General features: G+C 52.9%; 1 protein-coding gene across 2 annotated transcripts in view; it reads right to left on the reverse strand.

Moving 5' to 3' along the window:
- The window catches only part of SORL1 (sortilin related receptor 1), a 46,071-nt gene that overhangs the window by 17,041 nt on the left and 4,905 nt on the right, over window positions 1-24,125 (reverse strand). Inside the window, exons 2-29 of one of the 2 annotated variants that reach the window (XM_085081894.1) lie at window positions 20,410-20,526; window positions 19,987-20,112; window positions 19,607-19,768; window positions 18,826-18,893; window positions 18,406-18,586; window positions 16,500-16,601; window positions 15,588-15,757; window positions 15,260-15,452; window positions 14,449-14,566; window positions 13,883-13,956; window positions 12,171-12,259; window positions 11,895-12,073; window positions 10,982-11,168; window positions 9,878-10,006; window positions 9,565-9,650; window positions 7,857-8,029; window positions 7,556-7,687; window positions 7,336-7,427; window positions 6,462-6,708; window positions 5,910-6,048; window positions 5,027-5,200; window positions 4,770-4,883; window positions 4,197-4,319; window positions 3,725-3,844; window positions 1,771-1,893; window positions 1,444-1,551; window positions 876-1,007; window positions 493-624 (exon numbers count right to left, since the gene is read on the reverse strand). In XM_085081894.1, coding sequence (XP_084938020.1) covers window positions 493-624; window positions 876-1,007; window positions 1,444-1,551; window positions 1,771-1,893; window positions 3,725-3,844; window positions 4,197-4,319; window positions 4,770-4,883; window positions 5,027-5,200; window positions 5,910-6,048; window positions 6,462-6,708; window positions 7,336-7,427; window positions 7,556-7,687; window positions 7,857-8,029; window positions 9,565-9,650; window positions 9,878-10,006; window positions 10,982-11,168; window positions 11,895-12,073; window positions 12,171-12,259; window positions 13,883-13,956; window positions 14,449-14,566; window positions 15,260-15,452; window positions 15,588-15,757; window positions 16,500-16,601; window positions 18,406-18,586; window positions 18,826-18,893; window positions 19,607-19,768; window positions 19,987-20,112; window positions 20,410-20,526 — 3,790 coding nt within the window. Of the gene's footprint in view, window positions 1-492; window positions 625-875; window positions 1,008-1,443; window positions 1,552-1,770; window positions 1,897-3,724; window positions 3,845-4,196; window positions 4,320-4,769; window positions 4,884-5,026; window positions 5,201-5,909; window positions 6,049-6,461; window positions 6,709-7,335; window positions 7,428-7,555; window positions 7,688-7,856; window positions 8,030-9,564; window positions 9,651-9,877; window positions 10,007-10,981; window positions 11,169-11,894; window positions 12,074-12,170; window positions 12,260-13,882; window positions 13,957-14,448; window positions 14,567-15,259; window positions 15,453-15,587; window positions 15,758-16,499; window positions 16,602-18,405; window positions 18,587-18,825; window positions 18,894-19,606; window positions 19,769-19,986; window positions 20,113-20,409; window positions 20,527-24,125 lie in introns of both variants that reach the window. The other variant, XM_085081893.1, reaches the window with a different exon arrangement.

Here is a 24,125-nt window from a genome sequence, read left to right on the forward strand (position 1 = left end):
TTCCTCCCAGCCTTCTCTCTGTTGCTTTTTCCGAGTGTTTCATGGCCAGACACCAGCCCTGATTTCAGAACCAGAGCAAAATTCACCAGAGCATGGCAGAAATGGAGTAGCAAACCCTGCAGCTCCGAAATGAGGCTGCAGCTGCCTCGCCTGGCTGGGTACAGCTCCTCCAGCCACCCAGGGAACAGTGGTAAATATTGGGTTTGGCTGAGAACTGCCTGTCTGCTCAGGGCTGGGAGTCTGTGCAGTAAATATGGTCACATCAGAGTTAGTCAAGCACAAGATGGGCAAGGTTTTCAGTGTGCTTTGCTTTACCTGCCTGCAGTATGAGGGAAATTACATCGATCTCCATGTGATGTGCACAGGGAAAGCTACACTCACACATACATGCACACACACGAGTGAAAACATGAGGAAGGCAGGACTCCACACTCCTGAAATTCCAAGGAGGCTGGAGCTGCAGTGGCAAGAGGCCCTGGGGGTGCTGCTCACCACAGTTTGCTTCATCAGAGTAGTCACCACAGTCATCCATCCCGTCACACTTCCACACCAGGCTGATGCACACGCCGTTCTGGCACTGGAAGCTGAACTGATCACAGGTCCGGTGGAACTCAGGGTCCTGAGCTGCAGGGAGAGGTTTGGTGTAAAGATGAAGGGCTGTGGAGAGGTCTGGTGCAAAGATCAAGGGCTTCAGGGAAGCTTGACCAGGAAGGAGCACACTCAGAGGCAATCATGGATTTCTAAGCAGAGCATCACAGTCTAGAGGCACCTCTTAGGAGAGCTGGCAGCCTTCTGGCACCGTGGTGCTCTCCACGCCTCTGGTTTCATTCTGTGCCCACCCCTGCCAGGTCAGGGACGCCCAGTGTGACACTCACAGCACCCAGCATAGTTGGCATCTTCATCGGAGCCGTCGCGGCACTGGATGATGCCGTCGCACACCATGGAGTGGAACAAGCACTGCTGCCGGTTCTTGCACACGAAATCCATGTAGCGAGTGCACAGGGGCTCTGGAGGGACAGGGGGTCAGGGGACAGGGGTGGCAGCAGCTCTGCTGTCCTTGCAAACAGCAGTGTCACCGCTGGGATCTGCGCAGGGCTGAGCGCAGTGGGAGGATTTCAGGAACTTATGGAAAATTCCCAAGGCACGTGGCCTGAGCTGTGTCCTGCACAGGCTGCCCTCAGTGACCCTTCAGGGTGGGCACAGGCATCAGGGAGGCTTTGGCCACCTCCCTGGCAGTGACCTCTCTGGCAGTGTCCTCTCAGTGCATCCCAGTCTGCGCCTTTTGCTGACCCGCCCGTTTCCCAGGGGGCTCCTGAATGCTAACTAAGGCTTTCCCATTCTCTCCCCGGGCTTTACTCCCAGTGGGACAGGCTTGGGCAGAGCAGAACTGCTGTCAGCCCTCCCTGCTGGGGCCCAGCAGCTCTCCCTGCCCGCAGTACTCACCGCAGTGCTGCTCATCCGAGGCATCGGAGCAATCGTTGATGCCATCACAGTGTTTGCTGGTTGGGATGCAGGTGCCATTGGGGCACTGGAAGCCGTTGCACTTCTTCTCTGAAATTCAGAATGGGGGTGGATGTGTGTTTTCCTGTTTTTTTTTAAAGGTGGTTTAATTAGCTACAAAAAGCCAGGGTTGCCTTCGCGCTGCGCCTGCTTTTGGAGGGATGGGGTTGTTCCCATGGGTTTGCGGCTGGTTTGGCTCAGCAGGTGCAGAAATCCCTCCCAGCCCATGGCAGAGCCCCACACACACAGAGGACACAGAGGACACGTTACCACAGCTGGCAGGGTCCTCATCAGAGCCGTCCTGGCAGTCGGCGTCACCGTCACACGCCCAGCGCTGGGGGATGCAGTGGCCGTTGTGGCACTGGAAGCTGGAGGCCTCACAGGTGTGATAAACTGCTGAAACCAGAGCAGGGGACACCTGAGGGTGGGCTGTCCCCATGTCCTGCTGAGCTGAGAGGGTGTCCAGCCACATCACCACCCCCTGCTCCCTCCCCCTGCACCAGCATCTCCCTCCCTGCTCAACCACCCTTCCCTCTCCGTGCTGTTGTTGATCTCCAGCCTGCTGTGCCTCAGGGCTGTTTTTTGGAGGGTAGAGATCTCCCAAAGAACTCCCCAAAGCCAGCAAGGGTTTTGATCTCTTTCTTCCCTTTGATCTCAGTTCCTGGGGTGTATGGGCAAAGGTGGCAGCGGTGGCATCATGCCAGAGGTGGCCAGAAATGTCACAGAGATTGAGCAAAGCCTGGCAGAGCTGCAGAGTTCCCTGTGCAGGGCAGGACAGAGTCAGAGACAGCCTTTAATTAAGGCAAACAAGGCTCTTCTCTGTTGCCAAAGCAAACAAGAAATACAATTCTCCCCGGGGGGTTTTCCTTAGGCTCCTGTCAGGGAAATATCTGCCTGTGGGGTATCTGGTTTGCAGCCTGGTTTGTGTTGTCACTCCAGAGTCACAAATCCTGCTCCTCAACCAGAAAAGCGCTCAGAGTTACTGAGAAAAGCAATGTTTGACTTAATTAAATGGCACAATCCTGAGTTTTAGGTTAGAGTGGCATGCACTCGCAGATATTTCAAAATAGTACAATCTGGTGGCAGTAATATTCTATTAGGTATTCAGCGTGAAATGTAATTATTTTAGATAAGGGCAATAATTGCAGCCCCGGTGAAGTCAGACGGAATGTTCCTCAAATAATTGTGATCCTCTTAGATAATTCCAACTTTGGGCTTTACAAACCCGACATGCTTTTTGAAGTAGGTTCCTTTCCTGTAGTAATTCTCTCTGGAGAAACTCATATGAGAGATAAGTGATACCAATATAAATTAAACCTTCTTAGAAAGCCATGCTGCTGGAATACTAATGATCAGGATCCAGCAGGCTGCAGCCCTGGGTGCTCCAGGCACAGCAAATGCCACAGGGGTGAGCAAAGAGGAGCTCAGAACCTGAAAAGGATCTCCTAAATCCTCCTTCCAGAGCCCCAGGATAGCAGCTGGTGCCACTCTCTGTCCCAAAGGCTCCAGGCTGCACCAGAGCAAAGCTGCTGCCAGCATTCCCAGGGCTGTCCTGGTCCCTCCAGGCTCCCCCAGCCCCATGGATCTGTGCCACATGCCATGGAAAGCACTGCTTTTATCTTGAAAAATCCCATGTACTGCTTGAGAAATACTCTTGTGCCTTTCACTGATGGGGTGACGCTCTGCCTACTCTCAGAAGTCTCTTCCCTTGCAAGTGTTTAGGTTTTTGGCTTGGTTGATACTTTTGCTTGGCTGTTTCTAGTTGGAAAGTTCAACACACTGTTATCTGTTGGTTCTTCTACCGAGAGAAAGGCTCTGTGTGGGTGTTAACCTCAGGAGGCTGCTGAGGAACATCACCGAGGTGGTGAGGAGGGTGGAGTGTTGTGACTTGGAGCTGCAAACACACAGTGAGGCTCCCAGGTCTCACTGCACAGGAGGCACGAAGTAGGAAAAAGGTTATTTCTGCCAGCCAGGCTGCTTTAACACGAGTTGTGAGTAAAAACAAGAGTGGCTCTTCCATGTGGGACTCCCTACTGAGTTGAAGGCACTGGAGGGAAGAAACCCTGGGGTTTGGAGCATCACATCACCCCATGGTGAGCTCTGCAGGGAACTCTAAGAAGCAGAGGCAGAAGAAGAAACTAAGAAACCAAGGCAGAAGACACTGGGCAATGTCTCCCAGGCTGGAAGGAAAAAGTGCAGTTCTGGATCAGAGCTGAGCACTCACCAGTGCAGTTGGCTTCGTCAGACCAGTCCCTGCAGTCGTTATCCCCATCACACATCCAGGACAGGCGGATGCACATCCCTGAGCTGCAGCTGAACTCATCATTCCTGCACTGGTGAGCCTCTGCAAACAAAATATTGGGCTTCAGGGCACGGGAATACCCAAGGAGGAGAGCAGGAAAGCTGGATAATGGCACAGAAATCTCCCAGGTGGGACACGGCAAGGGGAAGAATCAGCACACGACCTCACTCTCTTCTCCTGTCCCTCATTTCCCAGTTCACGCTGATCCTGTCCCTAATTTCCAAACACCCTGTAAATGATGGTCCTGTCCCCCATTTCCCAGTCCCCAGTAAACAAAGAGGAGGCAGGCTGGATAAACAAAGGGATCTTGCCCTAAATCACCTCTGAGCAGCACAGAAAAGGTGCTGGAGAGCAGCTGCCCACCCTTGCACAGGGGAGGAGGTTTGACACTCACCACAGTGACTTTCGTCGCTGTTGTCCCCACAGTCGTCCTCCAGGTCACACTTGTAGGACAGAGGGATGCAGGTCCCCGAGCCCTGGCAGCGGAACTGGGTCTCAGTGTCACACACAGTGGTGGCTGATGGAGAGAGGAGGAGGAGAAGGAAAAAGGTGTGGAACATCTGCCCCTCCTGCATGCACTGCCAGCCCCTAATTTTGCTCAGAAGGGTGACCTCCATCTTTAATGTGTGAACTTGATTTATTAGCTCAACAAGAGGTCCATGTCAGCACTATCTGCACACTTCTCCTCATTGGCTGTGCCCTCAATTAGCTTCAGAAGACAATTAGTGCAAGAGACAGCTGGCATCAGTCTCACCAAATTTTAGACACTGACACCTGAGCTGGTCAAGGGCATTGGGACAAAACTCATCCAAGCTTTGGGAGTCTACCAAAGGAGCTGAGTGACATCCCCAGATCCCCTCTTGCTTTCCCTGACTGAAAGCAGTGTGGAGCATCAGCTCAGGGGTGATGCCACCACAGCAGACACCTGGCTTTGGCCAGGCCGATGCCACCAAGGCAGGACACTCACGGCAGTTCTTCTCGTCGCTCATGTCCCCACAGTCATTGTCGTTGTCACACTGCCAGATGCTGTTGATGCAGTTCCCGTTGGAGCAGCGGTACTGGTTGGGCAGGCACGTGTTCTCTGGGGCAGGAAGGACAACAAAAACAAGCTGTGCCTCCACAAAAATGGCACCTGTCCTCCTTCTCCGCAAAGGACAGGTCACGCTGACCTCTCTCAACAGCAGAAACCATTCAGCACTGAGCAAGAGCCAAGCAGGGCTTTACCTTCCTTCCTGCAAGTGTTGTTCTTCATGGTGTATCCATGGGGACAGTCACACTGCACCTCCCCGCTGGGCAGCACGGTGCTGGCCACCCCCTCGGGACACTTGCAGCTGCGGCCGTTGTTGGACCTGGGCAGGCAGAGCAGGCTGCAGGGCTTGGCGATGCAGGCGTTCTCCCCTGCAGTGGAGCAGGGAGCAAGGGGACAGTGTCAGGACAGAGGCATGGCAATCCCAATGTCACCTGCCAGCCTGGGACTGAGGCACAGGAATCCCAGTGTCACCAGGTTTTGGGTTCAGAGCCTGCCAGGAGCCAGCTGAGTGCGGAGGTCACCCTTGGGAATGCACAGAACCATTTGCTCCAGGGGAAAGATTGGATGGCTTTGGATTCTCTCAGAGGATATGAGTTACACCCCCAGAGTGCCTCCTGTACCCCCAGACTGCTGACTGGAGCCCTTCTGTGGCCTTGTACCCATCTGAAAATGGGTATGAACAGCACATTTGTCACACTGGGGTCAGCACTGTCTGGTCACAGCCCAGACAGATGGCTAAGTGAAGGATAAAGTTGGTGCAGCTCTGAAACCCTGTGGTTTTTTGGTCCATACCACATTTTGCATGGAAAAGCCATGATCTGTGACATAAACCGTGAGATGCCACCACAGCCGAGTGCCCTACGAGCCCCAGCACCTCTCCTGGCAGCCAAAAAAGCAGAATATACCACTCATGGAACTCATTCCTTGTGACTGTGCCTAACACTTCAAATCCTGCAGGGATGGGAATATATTCAGGCTCAAGAAATGTGAGCCAGGATGGCCCAGTGGCCTGGAAACTTTTGGAAATGGGGAATGATGACATCCCTGAATCCCAGAGAAGATCAGCTGCATGATTACCTGTTGTCTTTCCTCTGTAAAAGATTTTCATATCCATGATCCCATTCAATCGGCCGACCAAGATCTCCATCCTGGAGCCGCTGTTTTTGGATGCTCTGAAAATACTCAGCTGTGACCAGTCGTTCCAGTAGATTTCATTCTGAAACACAGGCTTGGCTCTCAGTGCAAGGAGTGGCACCACTGGGGCTGTGCTCATCAGTGCCACCTCAATAATGGATGTGGGGGGACATTGAGAGTGAAAAGTGTCCCCAGCCCAAGGGGGAGAAGAAGGAGAAGACCTGAGGTGGGATTTGAGCAGGAATGGGAGTGACAGAGTGATTTTCTGAGTGGCAAAGTGCAGTGCAGCTGCTTGGGAAGGTTGGTCCTGGGTTTGGCTGCACTTGCCTGCTCGTTTCAAGGATTTGTGGGAATGTGCCAGGAGCAGGAAGAGAACAAGCATCATGCCAGCTCCAAATCACCTCCCTATCCTTCAAATTCAGTGCGCTCAGTGCTCCTCCAGCACCGACCTCAGAGCCTTCACACTACGCAAAAAATAACAACAAGAAAACAAACCTTAAACACAGCAATGGCATAGGGGTGAGGGAGGCTGTCCAGGATCACAGATCTCTGCATCCCGTTGAAGTCAACCCTCTCAATCCTGTCCATGTAGGCTTCAGTCCAGTAGATCCAGTGGTCATCCACAGAGATGCCGTTTGGCCACCGCACGCCCTCCGAGACGATGCAGCCGGCCAGCGACCCATCCATGTCACTTCTGTAGATGCCAGCTCTGGAGTCCCCCCAGTCGGTCCAGAACATCAACCTGGCAGCAGGCAGAGAGGTCACTCTGAATCCTCACGGAGCAGCTCATCAAAAGGAAGCAGGTTAGGGGAGGCAGAGGTTGGAATGCTTTACATTCCGCGTCTCCTGCACGACATGCCTTTGAACTGGGAGTTCTGCAATTCTAATGAATGCCACCAGCAGATTTATGAGCAGCACAGAGGCTTTTCAGCTGCAAACTCTGTGGTGTGAGTGCAGCTGCAGGTTACCTTGCCATGAACTGCTCTGGTTTGTCAGAGCTGCGTTTGCAGCCAAGGCCAAAACCCAGAAGGATGTAACTTGCGTTTGGCTGTTGAATTTGAGCACTGTTTGGTTTCTCACGCATCACTGCAGCTTTCCCCACTGACCAGACCAGTTTTACTGGCAGGGAAAGTTATTTACTAGCAAGTATTATGGGTAGGAGAGAATAAACAGCTTGTGATCTCTGCTCTGGGAGAGCTGGTGCCTTAGTTGGGGACTTAATGGTGAGTTTGCTCCACAGGGCAGGGCTGTGCTGTGTCTGTCCACCCTTTCTCCTTTCCAAGCTGCCCTCCCTGAGGATTTAGTGGTGAAGCATCAACAGTTTTCCTTGGGAACAGCAGGGAAATGCTTGTAATGTTATCTTTCTTACCCATCTCGAGGAACCAGAGCGAGGGCTCGGGGTCTCTCCAGTATGGAGGAGTTGAGGACAGTGAGTCGCAGGTCTCCATCTGGATTGGCAACCTAGACCCAAAAACAAACCCAGGACAGCTGTGTTTGCCACAGGCACTGTTGAAGTAACATGAAATCTGAGGCAGGGAATTCCTATTCCTTAATAAGATATGCACTGCCACAGGTGGGCATGGCTGTACCTCGATTTTGGGAATCCCAGCATTGACCCAGTACAGCAGCTGGCTGAGAGGTTCAAAGGCCAAAGCCTCCACTGTTTCCAGCCCGGTGCTTATGATTATTTCCTGCCCAGAGCTGCCGTTGAGACAGAGACGCTGGAAAAAAAAATTAAAAATCAACATAAAATATGAGGAACTTTCTTCACCTGAAGGTCAGGTGACAGACAGCTCGGAGGGGAGGAGCACCAGGACAAACATTTGCATTCCAGGGTGTGAGTGCAACACCCGGATGCAAGGAGGAGATGCCTCCCTGCTCCCTGCTCACCTGGATAATGTCCAGAGTGACATCGGCCCAGTACAGGCAGTTGTGCTCGTAGTCAAAATCCAGGGCCACTGCCCCCCTGAGCCCAGCCAGGGGCAGCTCCTCGCTGACACCCGAGGCGAGGTCGTAGCGGTGGATGGAGTAGCGGGTGGCGTAGAGAATGAACTCGTTCTCCTCTGCAAGAACAGTGCCTGATTTAGTGGCCGTTTTGGCTACTAGAGGGGCAAGAAAGGAAAACAGCAGGTGTTTTTTCCCCCCTTGGTTTTAGCACCTCAGGGAGGCAAAGAGCCTTTGTTTCAGCGGGATTAGGTTAATGAGGATGTGGTAATAGCCTCACATGGAGCTGGGCACACACTGTGGCCATTGTCTGGTCCAGGAGGAGGAGGAGGAGGCAGAACCTGCCCCGACCTCTTCCTTCCCACATTCAATACGAAACAAAACACTGATCTCCTCTTCCTTGGAAAAAACCCATCCAAAAGGTGGGAGTGATGCAAATCTGCAAGTCCTCAGGGACACTGGCCCTGCAGGAAATATCCCAGAGTGGGTTTTGTTCCTGAATCACACCGAATCCAGGTAATGGGATCCTGGTCTGGGACAAAGTCTCCCGGGCATTATCCCACCACCAGTCGAGTCCAATAATGCTATTAATGAGTAGAGCTAATGTCAGTAAGTAACTCTGGCTGTGCATCCCTAATGAGATTATACGGAGATATGAAACAGATACTGTACATGAAAGTGTTACCATGGAGCGAGGCACCGCCGAGCCGCAGCCGAGCCGCAGCCACCCTGGGAACACGGCACTTCAAAGGCCGGCCCGGTGGGGACGGCAGGTTTATTTGGCAAGCAGCAGGGCCCTTCTCAGCATGCCCAACACAGCTCTCCAAATAGCTCAAGAGGGCTCGGAGGGGTGAACAACGTGTCAGGAGTGAAGCTAAGTGCAGCGCTGGCAGGAATCCCAGCGCAGGGGATGCTTCCCCGCGCTGTTTCGCACCTGGAATATCTTTTGCGCCCTGGAAAATTTTGGGGCGGTGCAGGGAAAGCTGCTGCTGGTGGGTCTGGCTGCTGTGCTCAGCTCCCCAGCCCTTCCAAGAGCCCCTGCCCTGCCTGAGGCTCTGGAGCTGCAGCACGGCAGCGATGCTGATCACGCAGCTCGTGACGGCAGATTAAATTAAAGCTGTAATGAGCAGAATGCAAATAACTCTGGCAGCACAGGGGCACGGGACTGTTACAGTGCCTTGTACGTTCGAGAGCAGAAAATAAGGATGGATGGGTGGAATTCTGGCAGGCAGAGGTGTGAGGGATGAAGGGCAGCCTGGTGTGGCCCCAAAGGGTTCAGCTGCTTGTGCTGTCTCAGGGTGGGACCTTCCCAAGGGGACCTTCCCAAGGATGGGGGTGTCTTTGATCTAATCCTGTCTTTCTGGTTGGGTTCCAGCCAGCTACAGCAAGGACATGACCAGGATAAAAGGGTTCCTGCTTGCAGCCTCCCCCTGAGGGCTTCAGAGGGCTCAGCTCCACAGGTTGATGTTGCTCCCCAGCAGGATCCTGAGCAGTTCTCTGAACATGAGAGGGTGATTTCTAACCCGCCCAGCCTCCTGTGTCACAGGTTTTGTCTGAGAGCCCTCGGGGAAGCTGTGCCTGGTCCCTCAGGCACCAGCCAAAGGTTGTATGAATGGAGCCCTTGTGCCCAAAGCAGATCCCTGCTCACACTCACCCGCCAGCGGGCACGGCACCAGCTCCCCCTCCAGCCGCGACTCCATGTCTCCACCCGTGCAAGTGTCCCCAGAGATCTTTCGGTAGCTGCAACACACAGAGCCAGGCAGTTTATTCCATGGAAAAACCATGAACAAACCACCCTGTGCGGCCAGAATAAGCAGTGGTGTTTAATTGCTATGTAGGTCCAAACGTGCTGTTTGTTTGCTGCCACTTTTGTGGGTTTTGTGGTTGTTTGGGGCTTTTTTTAATCAGCGGTAGGATAAATTCAAGCATTTGGGAGATCAGGTTTCCCTCCCAAGCACAGCACATACCCTCGAGTCTTCCTGTAGGTTGAGCCAACAGGGCAAGGGACTGGTGGGTCGTAGGGTTTTCCAGCAAATTCAGGGTCAGGGACACAAACTTCTAGGGATAAGTCATCACTCAGTTTGAAGCCAAAATCACTGCAAGGAGAAGAAAGACATAAGGAGGGGTGGGGAAAAGCAAATAATGCAGCCACGCTATACCATGAGTCTATTTTTGCACAGGATTTTTAAGAACCCAAGGTGTCTCAGAAGCCCATTCATTTATGATCAGTATTTAGCTGCACAGAACATCTCCGAGCCAGGCAGGACATTTCAAGAACACTTTGCAAAATCAGCTTTGCCAGTGGCTGGGCAGGCTGGGGAAGGTGAGGCAGAGCTGAGGCAGTGAGCTCTGCAAAGCTGGCTGCAAGCCCCAGCTCTGCTGCTGAGCTGGCTTAGGTCACTGCTCTGTCTCTTGGCTGGTCCTGCTGGTAAAATGGGAGTTATGTTCTTTGGAAAACGCTGTGGGAGAGAGAGGTTTTGTCACTGTGGTTTTGCTGGGAGCCCAGGGCTGAATTCTGAGGGAGGATCCCTCCAGGCCAATTCTCAGTCTGCTCATGGTGAGCCAGGCTTGGTCTCAGACAGGCAGATCTGGACTGGGGCAGTCTGGTGTGAGCTCCGCTGAAAGCCCTGAAAAGCAGTTCACTTCTTAACCCCAAACCTGGCTAGAGATTATTTCCTGATCCTGAAAGCTGTGCAGTGTCAGGAATGTGGGAACTGCAGTCAAAGAGCAATAGCAGGGCCAGCTGCACCCCTGCAGCCAAAGAATCACCAAGATTTTTAGTGGAGCATCTCTGTGATGGGAAATTATCCATTATCGTTTGGAAGGTGATGGATTAACAATACTTCCCTCTTCCGTGGAACCTTTCAGAGGCTCCCAAAAGGCTCTAAAGACATTAATTAAGTCTCATGCCCTGTTATTAATGAAAGGATGTTTTCAGTCTGTTTAGTTTCCCCTCTGCTACAAAATGAAGCAGCTACAGAAACTGGATGTTTGTTCACTCGGAGCGATTGGTCACAGATACTTATCTTGGGTTTACAATCCAGACTGAGAGAAATTAATTGGTATTTTACCATTCAAAGTCCTCCCTCGTACAAGAGCAGTTGGAGACCATGACAGGCCTGTCAAAATCCTCCCCATTGAAGCAGGTTGCATGAGGAGTCCTCCTTTTGAAAACGGTTTTATGCCCCAGTAAACATTCATTGCCTCGCTCGTCTGATGGTGACCACAGCTTGTAGTCGTTCTCCGTGCAAGGGACCCCTGGGAGGAGAAACAGGGTTGGGGTGCAGAAAGGAGCAGCTTTGGGTGGCAGAAAGGAGCAGCTTTGGGGTGCAGGAAGGTGCAGCTCTTGCAGCCCCCCAAACCAGGAGTTAAAAGGCAGAGAGATGCAGATGTCCCTCGGTACCCAGGAGGGAGGGCAGGCATGCTGGCATCCATCCCCACCCCACAGGAATGCCTTTTCCCTCCCCTCTCCACCCTGCTCTGGCAGGAAATTCCCCCAAAATTCAGTGCTCCAGGTCTGCCCCACAGGGAAAGGCAAAGCAAGGAGCATTCCAGGCAGCACACAGCACCAGGAGGAAACAGGCAGCTCCGTGGCAGTGACAGTGAATCTGAATGAAGTCGTTCTGGTTACCAAACAGATCTGTTCCCAACAGAACGTCGAGGGAATCGGTTATAAATTTTAGTCAAGCAAATTCCTCTGCTGGGTTTAACTGCGCTTTGATTAAAATGCTGCCTCGCAATCAAAGCTGAAATGGGTTATAAAACATTCATAGGCACAAGCCTTCAGAAGGAATTTTTTTTTTTTTTTTCCCTTTTCAACAAATTCCTCAGTGAGGAGGGAAGGAATACAGGGGGAGCACAGGGAACGGGAGTGCCTTCAGCAGCTTTGTCCACGTGGACATGAGACACGAAGGACACGAGGAGATGGCCTCTGTCCCACCTGCAGAGCCACCCCAGAGATGGCTCTGCCACCTGTCCCCTTACCCAGCACGTCAGTGGTGTTGATCTGCAGGATCAGCCAGCTGTGGCCATTCTCCTTGTAGGAGCCAAAGATGGTGAAGATGGTGCTCTTCTCGCCAGGCTCGGTCAGGAGGCCATACACAAACACTGGCTTGTCTGAGAACGTGAAGACTTTCCAGGTTTCCCCTTCGTTTGTGCTGTACCTGCAGAAAGGAGATGGGGAGAGGTGCCAGGAGCTTTCCTGCCTGCTGCAGGGCACTCTCTGCCATCCCCAGCCCGAGCAATCCCTGTGACACTCACTTGAGCTGGTCAGTCTCGGTGCCTTGGGCAATGGCCACCAGAATTCCACCGTGGTCACCCCAGGTATAGTAATGAGGTCCAGAGAGTGCCTGGAAAAGAGACAGTGCTGAGGGGTGATGAGAGCCATGCTGAATGAAGGGGAAATGGCTTTGTCAGAAACTCTGCCTGACCCAGGCTAATGCTTCAGCCACCAAGTATCTGGAAGCACCAGAGATTCGAGTGTTTATGGGACACCATCTGCAGATGGGAACAGCCAGCCCAGTTTCCCTAACAGCTATGTGGAGGAGCTGCCCTGAGCCCTGGACTTTGCTCCTGCCGTGCTTTGGGCAGGGGAAGAAGCAATGGAAGAAGTGCCATGACATGAGAACAGAGCTCCTCTCATTTGTCACATCTGTGAGGCTTTGTCAACACTCAGCAGTGACTCGTGGCCTTCCCAGGACTGCAGAGAAGTGTTGCTTCTCAGGCTGTGGAAGGACTTGTGAATGTTTCAGAGAGAAGTGAGGCCATGGCATGCAGAAACAAGCCCTGGAAACAATTCATCCATCCTGCCCGTGCAAAGAAGCTTGAGTTTCATGCTCACCTCCACCTCCAGCACACAATCAGCTTTGCTTTCCCACCCAGGGAGCCTGGAGCACCTCGGGATGGAAACAGGGAGCGTGTCCATGCCTGACCCTGCTCACAGGACGTCCTTACACAGGGCACTGGATGCATTGTTCCTTTCTTCTCTGGGCTGTGAAATCAGCCCAGTGATCTGCAGAGCGAGGAGCCTCCCAGCCTGCTGCTGGCCAAAGATGAGGGGAAGGAGTTGTGCTGCTGCTGCTCAGCTGAGAAGCTGCACTGCTGGGTCATTCTGCACCTCTGCTCTCGATGCAGAGATCAGTCAGGAGCTTGGCACTGCTAACTTTGGGTCAATGCTTCCTTAGAATGTTTTAATTGCATTTCAAGGCAAACCTCCGGAGCTTGGCACCTGGAAGTCTCTGGTTTTGGATACTCTGCCCCATCTGCCACCTCCTGCCTGGCTGCAGGGTCCCCATGGCTGCTCTCCAGCTGGATTTCGGAGCCAGGAGCAGCCTCTGAAGCACCTTTGGCAGCAGCCAAACCTGTGGTGTGTCCCCACCACCACTGCAGCTGCCCAGACCTCACCCTGACCACACAGCACTCTCAGGGGCAGAAGGAGGCAGCTCAGTTCCCGGGATTAAATAGCTCACAGATGTTGGAATACCACATTACAGTGGCTGCAGAGTGCACAGGCAGACCACAAACACCACCACAGACCAGAACATCCACTCAGTAAACAGCAGCAAACTCCCCATAAACCGAGGGCAGCATCCCATTTGTCTGGAAGAAGCCAGAGCCTCTCCAAACACTCTCACAGACCAAGTCCCGGCTGTCAGTCCTTTTTAAAAGTCCTTTTTAAAAGAGACCAGATGACCTGTGCTGAGGGAAAGCCCTGCTGGGTGAAAAGGAGAAATAGAGGAGGGAGCTTTCCTGTGTTTGAATCCACCACCCACACCAGAGGTTCAGCTCCAACCAACCCATCCTGGTCCTTCATCTAAAAACCTTTTTCCCTCTTTCTCAAGGCACTGAGCACCTTGCAGCTCTTGGAATCATATAAAATCACCTTTAATGTAATTTACCTGTATTGCTGCCTACATTTTAGCTGTTCCCCTGCCAGCCTGGCTGACCTGGCAGGTGAGCAAGAGCAGCCTTACCTCTCTCCACCTTGCTCCAGCACTGCTTGAGACATAAACGTTGGTTTTCCTGGCCATGTTCTTGCCAACAGAGCCTGGGAGAATGGGAGAAATCATCCTTCTTGAGAAAAGTGCTTGCTTAAAAGGAAGCCAGACACCTCCAAACTAATTTTATCTGTGATTGAGGAGCTGATTTTTCACACTATAAATTAATCCTTTCAGGAGCAAATATTTCAAGGACTATTACAAGTTTTAAAAGCAGATGGGGGAAAAACCCATGGCTACAAACATGATTAAACAAAATGTGTGTGTTCTTCACTAACAGAGCGAGACAAACAGGAATTTCTGAATTTTCAAGAAGCCCTTCACGAGGATCAGGAAAGAGGATCAGAACAGAGCAGGTTTCTCACATCCCTGTGCTGCAGTGAGTTGTTTTTTCTGTAATTACTGTACGGGGACTGCAGCAGAGAAAGGACAGCAAAATGCACCATTTAATTGCATTTTATAACCTGCTTATACAAACAAGATGCTGCCAAGCTCCTCGTGTCCTGACAACAACACACCCCAAGCCAAGGAAAAAGCAGTACCAGTGGCAATGATCAGTCCTGGCGCTGACTCCTTGGAGAGGATGGGCATCCTGCGCAGCTGGAAATTGAGCAGCTGGCTCAGGCGCTGGGCCAGGTGGAGAGAGCAGCCCTGGGACAGCTGGGAAGGCAGAGCACAGTGGATTAACCTCCATCCCTCATCCCAGGCAGTCCAGCCCTCTCTGCTTGGATAGGCACAGAGTGACTTCTTCATTATGGTGATGCCTTGAGGATTTTTAGCTTCTATTTTCTGTGTATCTGTAGTTTTGGTGAGTAGCTCTAGGCTCCATATAAAGTGCTAAAAACCTCTGTTCCCAGCATTTTAGACAAAATTTTTCTGATTTTTAGTTGGAAAACCCAAGGACACTTTGCTGCCTCAGAGCCCCAAAATATGTAAACAACAGTGAATTAGGGGAGCAAACTTGGGGTAATTGACATCATCAGCTGAAGGTGTAATTGGAGAATTGAGGCTCAATATGTTAATAGACAGAGCTTATAAAATGTGAAGAACTCATGACTCTCCATCCATTTTGGGTGTAGCCTCTTGAGTAGGCTCTGCCTGCCCTAAATATACCTAAAGGCCTTTACTAAATTAATCTGCTTTTATTCTCCCAACTTTGTCTAGCTTTCTGTTTCAAGAAGCCCTGTTCTAGGCATCAATGGCATTACTCTTTCAGCCTCTTCTCACAGAACTAAAGTGGTAAAAAATCCCCAAGACCACCAAGCCCAACCATCAACCCACGACCACTAAACCCCATCCCCAACCACTCCTTTTTGGGGGGACTCCACCCTGTCCCGCCCCACCCTGTGCTACCTGGCAGTCGATCTGCTCCCCATAGTGGGTCTGTGCAGGGGGCTGGAGCAGCTCCCAGGTGCCACCCTTGTCGAAGGTGATGACAGAGCGCATGTTCTCCTCGCTGAAGGAGCCGTTGATCAGCGTGGCGATGTAAACGCCCCGCACGCCTTCCACGCGGTGGAAATCCGCGAAGGGCTCGTTGGCAAAGTACCTGTGGGGTCAGCAGAATGGAAACTGAGCACCCTGTGGGTCTGGGGAGGTTGTCAAAGTGCTTTGATCCAGCATGGCTAAAAATCACACAGATTTTTGTCAATGTTCACTCGCCATCGGGTGAGTCCTGCCTTACCTGACCAAGGTGTCGCTGCCAGCTCCTCCTGGGCTGTAGTAGAGCACATTTTCTAGAGACAGGGAGAACTTGAGGCCCTCTGCCTCCGAGATGTAGAGGTTGGTGCGGTTGTTGTCGTGGCTGACACACACAAACACCTGGTCCTCTGAGGCATCAGCAATGTAATATTCCTTTGGGACATGCAGAACAAGTGAGCAGGTTTCATGTATGTGCCTGGATTTCATATATTTCATATTTATGTGCCTGGGTTTACACACAGGCTGGTTCAGAGTTCCCTCTTAGCTAGCTGGAAGTACCCTTCCCTCATCCTTTTTGTGTTTTTTCCACTCAGCAAGGAGAAAATCTTCACTTTGCTTTTTCTGCTGTGTTTTCCCCACAGTGATTCCAGTCCTCTGCCCTGTGAAGCCCCATGGAGCAGCACTGGCTGCTGAACCCCATCCATCCTGGATCTCTGGACCCCACTGCTCTGCCAAGAACTTGCTCCTCATGCCTTTCCTCATCCCCACCAGCCTGGGGACACCACAGCATGCCTGGTTTGTGGATCAAGGACTCTTTGCAAACCCTGGCTGTGCTCTGGGCTTCCTCAGCCTGCAAGACTTGGATGCTCCAGGCCATGCCAGAGCACCCCATGCCATGGGAAGAGGTAAAGTCCCCAAAAGCAGAGTCAGAGCAGTGGGATCAGCCCCACCCTGGTATCTGGGCTTTGCAGCCAACCTCCATCCCCAGTGACTGTCCAAGTGCCATCGTGTAAGCCACAACATCATCCCAAGGTGAGCCTTTGCTCTGCCAACCCCCCCAGCAGGGTCATGCAAGGTCCCTTCCCACTCCTGCAGCATCTGGAGCAGCTGCTGACCCCGCAGGGTGTCCTTGGCAGGGCAGGGAGCGAGGAGGCTGCCCGGAAACACCACTCACCTTAATTGGATGCTTGGTAACGAACTGCGCCACCCGCATGGGCTTGCGGTTGAAGGAGACCCAGAGCTGGACTGAGGGTGGCTGGGAGCTGCCAAACAAACGCTGTGCAGAGCACAGGGACATGTTAGGAGTGGATTTTACCCCCCAAAATCACCCTCATCCCCACTGGAGATCACCCAGTGCCTGGGAGTTTCCCTCCCTGCACGTGGGCAAAGCATGGCAGCTGCCTGCTGCTGGCAGCAGAGATCCTCACTCAGGGTTTAAATTGCCACAGCCAGGGCTCAGCACGGAGACAAACTGCCCCTCCTGGTCAGTCAGGCAGGGGTAAGGAGGCTGGTTTTAATTCCTCCTTTTTCCTCAGATCAGCCTGTCCTTCCCTTCCTATTTTTAACGATTTGCGCAAATCGAAAGGCGCCGGCGCGAAGCCAAGAAGGCAAAAAAGCTGGGGGCAACCTATTTCCTACAGGGTGCCAATGGTGAGGACCTAAACCCAGATCTAGGCTCCAAAAATAAGCGGCCTGGTTTTTTTTTTTTTTTGCTTTCCCAGGCTCAGTATCACTAAGCAACCGTGCCTCCCACGGAAAGGAGCAGAAGTCAGAGCCCTGGGCGCTGCTGCCACCCAGCCTTGTCCCTTCCCCAGCCTTGTCCCTTCCCCTGCTGCAGCCAGGCTTGGATGCAAGTGCTTCATCCCAGACCTGGGGATGTGGTTCCCAAATCAGGGCTTTGCAGCCAGCCTCCCTCTGTCCCAGTGTTTCCCAGCAGTGTTGATTTTGTTGATGTTTAGTCATTACAGCTGGGCGAGGAGCAGGCTGTGCTTTCCCCTGTGGCCCCCGAGTGCTCCAGAAGCAGAAAAAGCTCCACAGAACCCCCAAACGGAGTCCAAACCCTCCTCGTGCTTTCAGGATGCTGTCCCTGAGCCCAGTGGCTTCTCTGCAGAGACACAAACCATCCCCAGTGTTTCACCCAACACAGGCACCGAGCCCTCGATAAAATCTGCAACCCACAGAGCAGGCACAGTGCCAAGGGGCCAAGCCCTGAGAGTCACAGGCTGTACTACCTGCAAGGGACACTTCTGAGGAGCTGGAATTGCTCTGCAAATGTTCCCTGCCACCCTCAGACCTCGCTGTGCCCACTTAGGTGGCCAGGGGTGACACACCTGTCACTCACTGCCTAGGAAAACCTCCAGCAGAACCCCTAAATAAAGGCTCCTTCTTAAAACACCTGATGGCAGCTGCGGGGGAGAAAAGCATCAAGCTGCTCCTTCAATTCTAGAAGGATCAGGACTTGATCCCTCTGGTGCTGTTTTTGATCCTCTAGAAAGGCCTTGCCCTCAGAGAAAGCACAGACATTTCCTCGCTCCCTGTCAGGTTTGTCTGAATTTGGCCAAGAATTGTCAAAAGCACAGGGAGGCTGTGGCTGCAGAGAGACCAAAATCCCACTTTTGCTCACCCACATCCTCTTTCCTTCGGCAAGCAGACTGAAAATCCAGCTTTCTTTCCAGGCTGGAGCACATTAGGCTGCTTGGACCTCGTCCACATTTGATGGTAATCTCCTCTGACAAGCAGCCTCCTGTAACCACCGAGCCGCCGAGCCACATCCCCCTTCCCCTGCCACCCCCACCCGCCATCCTCCCAGCCATCCTGTGGTTCTTCCCGGGTCCCAGCCCTCCGCAGGCTGACCTACTTCTGCAGGGCATGGAAACACCACCGGGAGAGCGGCACGGGCAGCCACTGCTGTGTCCCTGGCAGCGCGAGCCCACGGGGGGTGGCAGCTGCCAGCAGGCTGGGTGACACCTCTGTGACAAGCCAGTGAGGTCTGAAGGCTGTGAGGGGCAGCAGGGAGTGGCATCATCCCTGCCAGCTGCGGCTCTGCACCACATCATCGACCCCCTGGTGAATTCACTCACCACAGACTTGGTTGCAAACATGTATTTGTCCCTGAGCTGGAAGTCTTCAACGTCTTCCAGGATGACCTCCTTGTTTTCCCGGCTCTGGAAGAAGTCAGTGCTGCGGATGACCGTGGAGGACCCGGAGGGCTCGTGCCGCTCGATGTACACCGTGGTGGGCTTGTCGTAGGGCTCGACCCCCCTGGGGAGGACAGGGTGTGAGGAGAAGGCAGCAGGAGCCAGGAGATGGGGTAGGGGGAATGGGAAACACACCCATGGGGAGCAGTGTGGGTGGCTGTCACTTGTCACCCAGCTGCGGCACACCCAGGGCTGGAACACACCCTGGTACCCTGATTCTTGGTTCCCACAGGGCAGCAAACACTGCAGGAAGTGGAGAGTGAGAAGAGACAGGAGCTGGGTGGACACAGGTGTGATACGTACCAAGAAAAGGACTTCACGTGCTCCTGAATCATGATCCAGGTCTGGCCAAAATCATCTGACTTCCAGAGCTGCAATGAGAAAGGTGAGAGATGTCAGTGGGATTGGGAAACAAACAGACCCAATCCTTCAAGAGACCCAATGTGTCCATCCATGACTACTCTGTTTACCTGGCAGCTCCTGGAGCAGCAGCAACCTTTCTAACAAAATAACCCAAAAAGCAAAAAAATGTCCTTCAGCCTTCTGCCAGAAGGATTTCCCACTGTTTCACCTCCAGGTTTTACCACACTGCCTGTGTCTATCTGAAGGTTCTGTAACAATTTTCAGTCTTTACCCAAAAACTCCCAGGGGGAATAGAATGTGTTTGTATTCAAGCAGCAATTTGTTATTCAGGACCCAAAGCCAAACCACAGACCCACATGAAACACTGCAGAGGTCATCCTGCCTCAGCTGCCAGTGCTCTGTGGTGAGTTATGACCACGATAGCTGGGGTGATGGATGCAGCAGGGAGCAGGGTGGATGAGGGAAAAAGGAAAGGAAATAAAACACCCATCCTGCAGGAATTATATCCTCATTCTCCAGAGGTAAGATAGATCGGAGGGAAGGAGGTGTCCTGGCCAATTTGGGACAGCTCTCCATGTGAGATCAGACACCCTGGATGGCCAAACCACAAACCCACGTGGTCCTGGCACGAGGCAGGGTGGCTCTCAGCCGTGGGGGACATGGGGACATCACAGCAGGACAGAGGTGGGATGCTGGCTCCCCACCTGAGCAAAGTGCTCACCTGTTTTTTAGGGTGAGACCTGTCAAAGCCCAGGAGGAGGTTGGGGTTCCTGCTGTGCAGGAGGAGGTCTGCAGCCCGGAAGGGGATGGAGAAGCCTTGGATGGTGTTGCAGAAGTCAGTGGTGATCCAGAGGTATGGGGCGAAGGCATCCACAAAGATATACTGGGAGTGGAGAGAGAAGGGCAGAGCAGAGCTCAGGCTGGCAGTAATGAGGATGTCCATCCTGGGGGAGCCTTTGGGAGGGCAAATTTCGGAGGAGAAGAATTTGGCTGTCCCAGCCACCCCTCTCCCACCACTCCTGAGCGTCACCAAGCCATACAAGTGCCACCTGTGCCCCAGGGACCTGAGGGATAAAGCCCCAGCTGCCACGTCCCCCTCACCCTCTTGTTGTCAGCAGGGCTGTGGTAGAACTGGGCGATGGCCACCTCGCTGCTGTTCCCCCCATCGAAGCTGAACCTCTCCGAAATCTTCTTAAAACTCTTCCCGTAGTCATAGGACACGTAAACCTGCAAAGGAGAAGCCCCAGAATGAGGAGCACAAAGTTCTGGGCTCCCTTCTGGCAGATTTGGTGGAAACTCAGAAAACTGCAAGATTTGAGATTTCCTGCCCATGCCTTGAACCCCTGGGGCAGCACAGAGGATAATATTTATTTCTTTTGTGTCTCTGAACTCAAACTCATGAGCTTTTTTTTTTCTGTTTCTTAGGACACTAGAGCAAGTCAGCCTGGAGCTCAGTAGCCACCATCAGCTTGCCTGGCCCAGAAGCAGAAGATGCACCTGGATAGGACCAGGGGTGTTACTTACATCACTGTTTTTGGGACCCAGCAAGGACAGGCTGTCCCTGGCCAAGGCCACAATCACGTTGCTCTTCTCTCCTGCCCAGTGAACGACCATCTGATTGTGGGAATCGTTGAGGCTGACCTGCAATGCCAAGGAAAAGGACACCCTGAGTCACAGCCACAGGGACAGCAAACACCCATCCTTGGAAATACCAGACCTTGAGTAAACTCACTCAAAGCAGCATCTCTCCTGAACATGTTGGCAGAAAACCCCTAAAAGGGTGAGTTTTCCCTTTATTCTTCTTCAGAGAAATAGGATTTGGGGGATGATGAGAGTGAAAACTCAAATCAAGGACTGAGAAGTGTTTTGAAATCCAGGCTGATGAGGCTACAGGGGAGGGGAAGCAGAGGGCCAGGCACTGATGTCTTCTCTCTGGTGACCAGTGACAGGACTCAAGGGACTGCCAGAAAGCTGATTCAGGGGAGGTTTATCTGGATATCAGGGAAAGGCTCTTCCCCCAGAGGGTGCTGGGCACTGACCAGGGAATGGGCACAGCCCTGAGGCTGCCAGAGCTCCAGGAGTGTTGGACAACGCTCCCAGGGATGCACAGGGTGGGATTTTTGGGCTTGGGTCCCTTCCAGCCCAGGATATTCCACGATTCCATGGTTCCCAGCACACACAGAGCCATGCCCAGCCTGTTATTCCCTGTGTGTCACATCCAGCAGCACAGCGCTGGTTTCTATGGGGAAGCTCTCCCAGCATCGCCGCAGTGGGAGCTGAAGGAGCAGGACAAACCCTCAGTGACTGTCCCCTGACTGTCCCCAGCCAGCAGGGACAGCCAGGCAGAGCCTGGGAAGCAGCTCAGCTTGGCCATGGATGGGTGCCTCGCTCCCTGCAGCAGAGGACGTGCGTGCCTGAGCCCTCGCACGCCACAGCTCAGCCCAGGGCTGCTCACCCCGAGCTCAGCGCCTTGGGAAGCTGTAAAAATACAGGGATAAGCCCTTCTTAGGCTTGATACCCTGCAGCTCTGGCTGACCCCGGGATCAGCAAGCAGCACCGCCTGCAAGAAGGGGCTGTTTAACCTCCAGCAAGCGAAACACTTGGAAAAACAAGGTCTTTATTCTGCAAGAACGGAGGGGGGGTGAGCAGAGCAGAAGCCCTCAAATCCCTCTTATGCAATAGGCTCACGGGAGGGGAGAGAGATCCAAAAGCAAACCCGAGCCTGGCAGGGAGGAGACCCCAGGGCTGGTGTCCCCCAGCTGCCCAGCCAGGGACCCCCACAGTGGGCAAACCCTGCTGGAGCTCCCAGCACAGATTTAGGTCAGGCAGCAGCATCAGCTACAAAGCCAGGCAGCTGGAGCCCTGCGTGCCCGCCGGAAAAAAAAATTTAAAAAAAAAATTAAAAGGAAGAGACGCTGATTGAGGATGCAGGGAAACAGGGCGGAGAAGGAGGAATTGCTGCTGCCCACTGAGACAGCCGACAGACAGCCTGGGGTGTGGAATCCAGAGCAGCTCTGTGCTCCCAGTCCTGTCCCCCCCTCCTCTGAAAGCAGAATAACCCTGTTTAAATCTCCAACATCTCTGTTGGTTATTTTGGGTGCAGCTTTTTTGGGTGCCCAGCTGTGCTTGGGCTGGATTTGGGCACTGCTAGGAGCACAAAACTTGGCCCTTTAGCTCCCCTCAGTCAAGAGGGGTTTGTTACTACCTCAGTGTCAATTTTAATAGGACTTTTATTTTTTTTTTCACAAGAAATCTGACACTAGGACTTTCAAAAGCAGGAAAATCAGACTCCTATCTGCACCTTGATTTAACCTCAGCAGTAAAACTCGACAGCTGTTTTTCTTCTAAGATAAAACAGACAGCAAGACCCCTTTTTGGAGACTTGGGAAGTGCAGCAAAACCCAAAAAACAGAGGCAACGTGCTTGGGTTGAGGGGAGTCAGCTGAGCTCTGTTAGCCTTTCAGGAGCCATGTGAGCTCAGGACCCTCGTTGTGGCAGTCCCTATATAAAGGCAAACCTGGGACAGGCAAGGTTTGGCTCCCTGGCAGGAGGGAGGAGTGCTCAGCAGGAAGGGTTGGAGTGGCTGGAGAAGGCTGGAGGAGCTCTTACTAGAGAGTGTAAAGCAGGAGGAAGCAGCACAAGTATGCTGTGAGTGTCCCAGGAAGGGCTGTGCAGCAGTGTTTGGGGTTTAGAAGCCTCATAAATTTGTGTTTGCTGCTTTTCAGCCCTGCCCAGGCCCTCCAGAGCTCTGTGGACAACCAAGGGGCTCAGGGGAGCATCAAACAGGACCCCAAGTGCTGTTCAGATTATTTGTGGAATAAGCTCTGCAATAAGGCTGCTGTTAGGGACTCTGCCCTGCTGCTTTGTCACTGTCACAGTGTCCCCACCTCCCCTCGCAGGGGACACCTTGCTGGGGAACTGGTGTAACCTCTGAACAGGCACTGGCTGGTGCCTAATGGAAACAGCGTTTAGCATAAATTCCACCTAATGGGGAAGTGTTTTGGTCTTTGCCAAGCGATTAAGTATATATGAAATATGCAAGAAATTCTAATTTGTCCTCCTAATATGTGAGGTGCCAAATGAAGTCCAGGAGGGGAAAACTGGAGCCAAGATGTAGCAGAGGCTGCTTGTAGCTGTAGTTAATGTCGTTAACGTTTCTAGCTTTGCTCACGCTATGTATTTATTTCTTTGTTAACAGCATCTTCCAACAAATGAATGCCCTGCAGGAATGGGATGAGAGCACAGCCCCTGGAGCTGCCAGCTGGGAGCAGGTAGGAGCTTTGGGGATGCAGCTGGAGCCTGAGGGCTCCAGGCTGGGCTGGCAGAGGGAATGTCTGGGAGCTGAGATGGAATATTGCCCTGCTGAGCTTGGAGAGGTGATGGCTGTCAGTGGATGTGGAGAGGGCAGGGCTGAGCTCCTCGAGTGCCCAGAGCTGGGAAAAAAACCCTGATCCATGTTCCTTGGCACCTAAGATGCCTAAACACCAGCTTCCCCTCCTGTCACATTCCTCTTTGTTGCCTATGCCCAGATTAAAAGTTTGGGGAAGGATTTGTTGAGAAGGCAGCTCACCCCTTTCATGTGACACACGTGACAGCTCCGGGCTCTAGAATGGTCAGGGCATGAGTGACAGCAGGGACAGCTCTCTGGAGCTGCTCTCAAACCCTCCCATCACCACAGGACTCTAAATCCCAGCCTTGGAGGACTGCTCTGCATGGGAAGCGTGACTTCCCCGTGCAGAAATCCCACCCTTGGCTGTGGTGAGCTGCCAGCAGAAATACCGTGTGCTGGCTGACTTGTAACAGTGGTGACAAGTGACAGGACAGCACTAGGGGCTGTTCTTGGTGTCCAGTGGGCTCGGGAGCTCGCTGTGTGTGTGTTTCTGGATTTGCTGTGTGGAGGATTAATGCTGCAGCTCAAGCTGGGCGCTCATGATTCCTCAGGAGGTGACATACGGTGACAACTCAGGGGCTGAGGCTCAGTGCTGTGAAATTGTGTGCAGAACAAAGATTCCGAGGCATCACTCGGGTGTTTCCCCATCCTGCTGCTGGCCTACAAACGAATGCAGTTCCCAGGGAATTTCTGAATAGTTAATAAGTGATTACTACTGTTTGATAAGTGAGGGTGGCAAAGAGCAAGGGTCCTCTGCGGCTGCTGAAACCATCCAAGTGCTGCCATCAGCTTGGATCACAGCTTCAGAGCTGCCAGGACATGCGTGGAGAAGGGGAATGGGCTAAATATT

The sequence above is a fragment of the Lichenostomus cassidix genome, chromosome 24, assembly GCF_008360975.1.
Source record: "Lichenostomus cassidix isolate B80296 chromosome 24, HeHo_3.0, whole genome shotgun sequence".
Lineage (NCBI taxonomy): Eukaryota > Metazoa > Chordata > Aves > Passeriformes > Meliphagidae > Lichenostomus > Lichenostomus cassidix.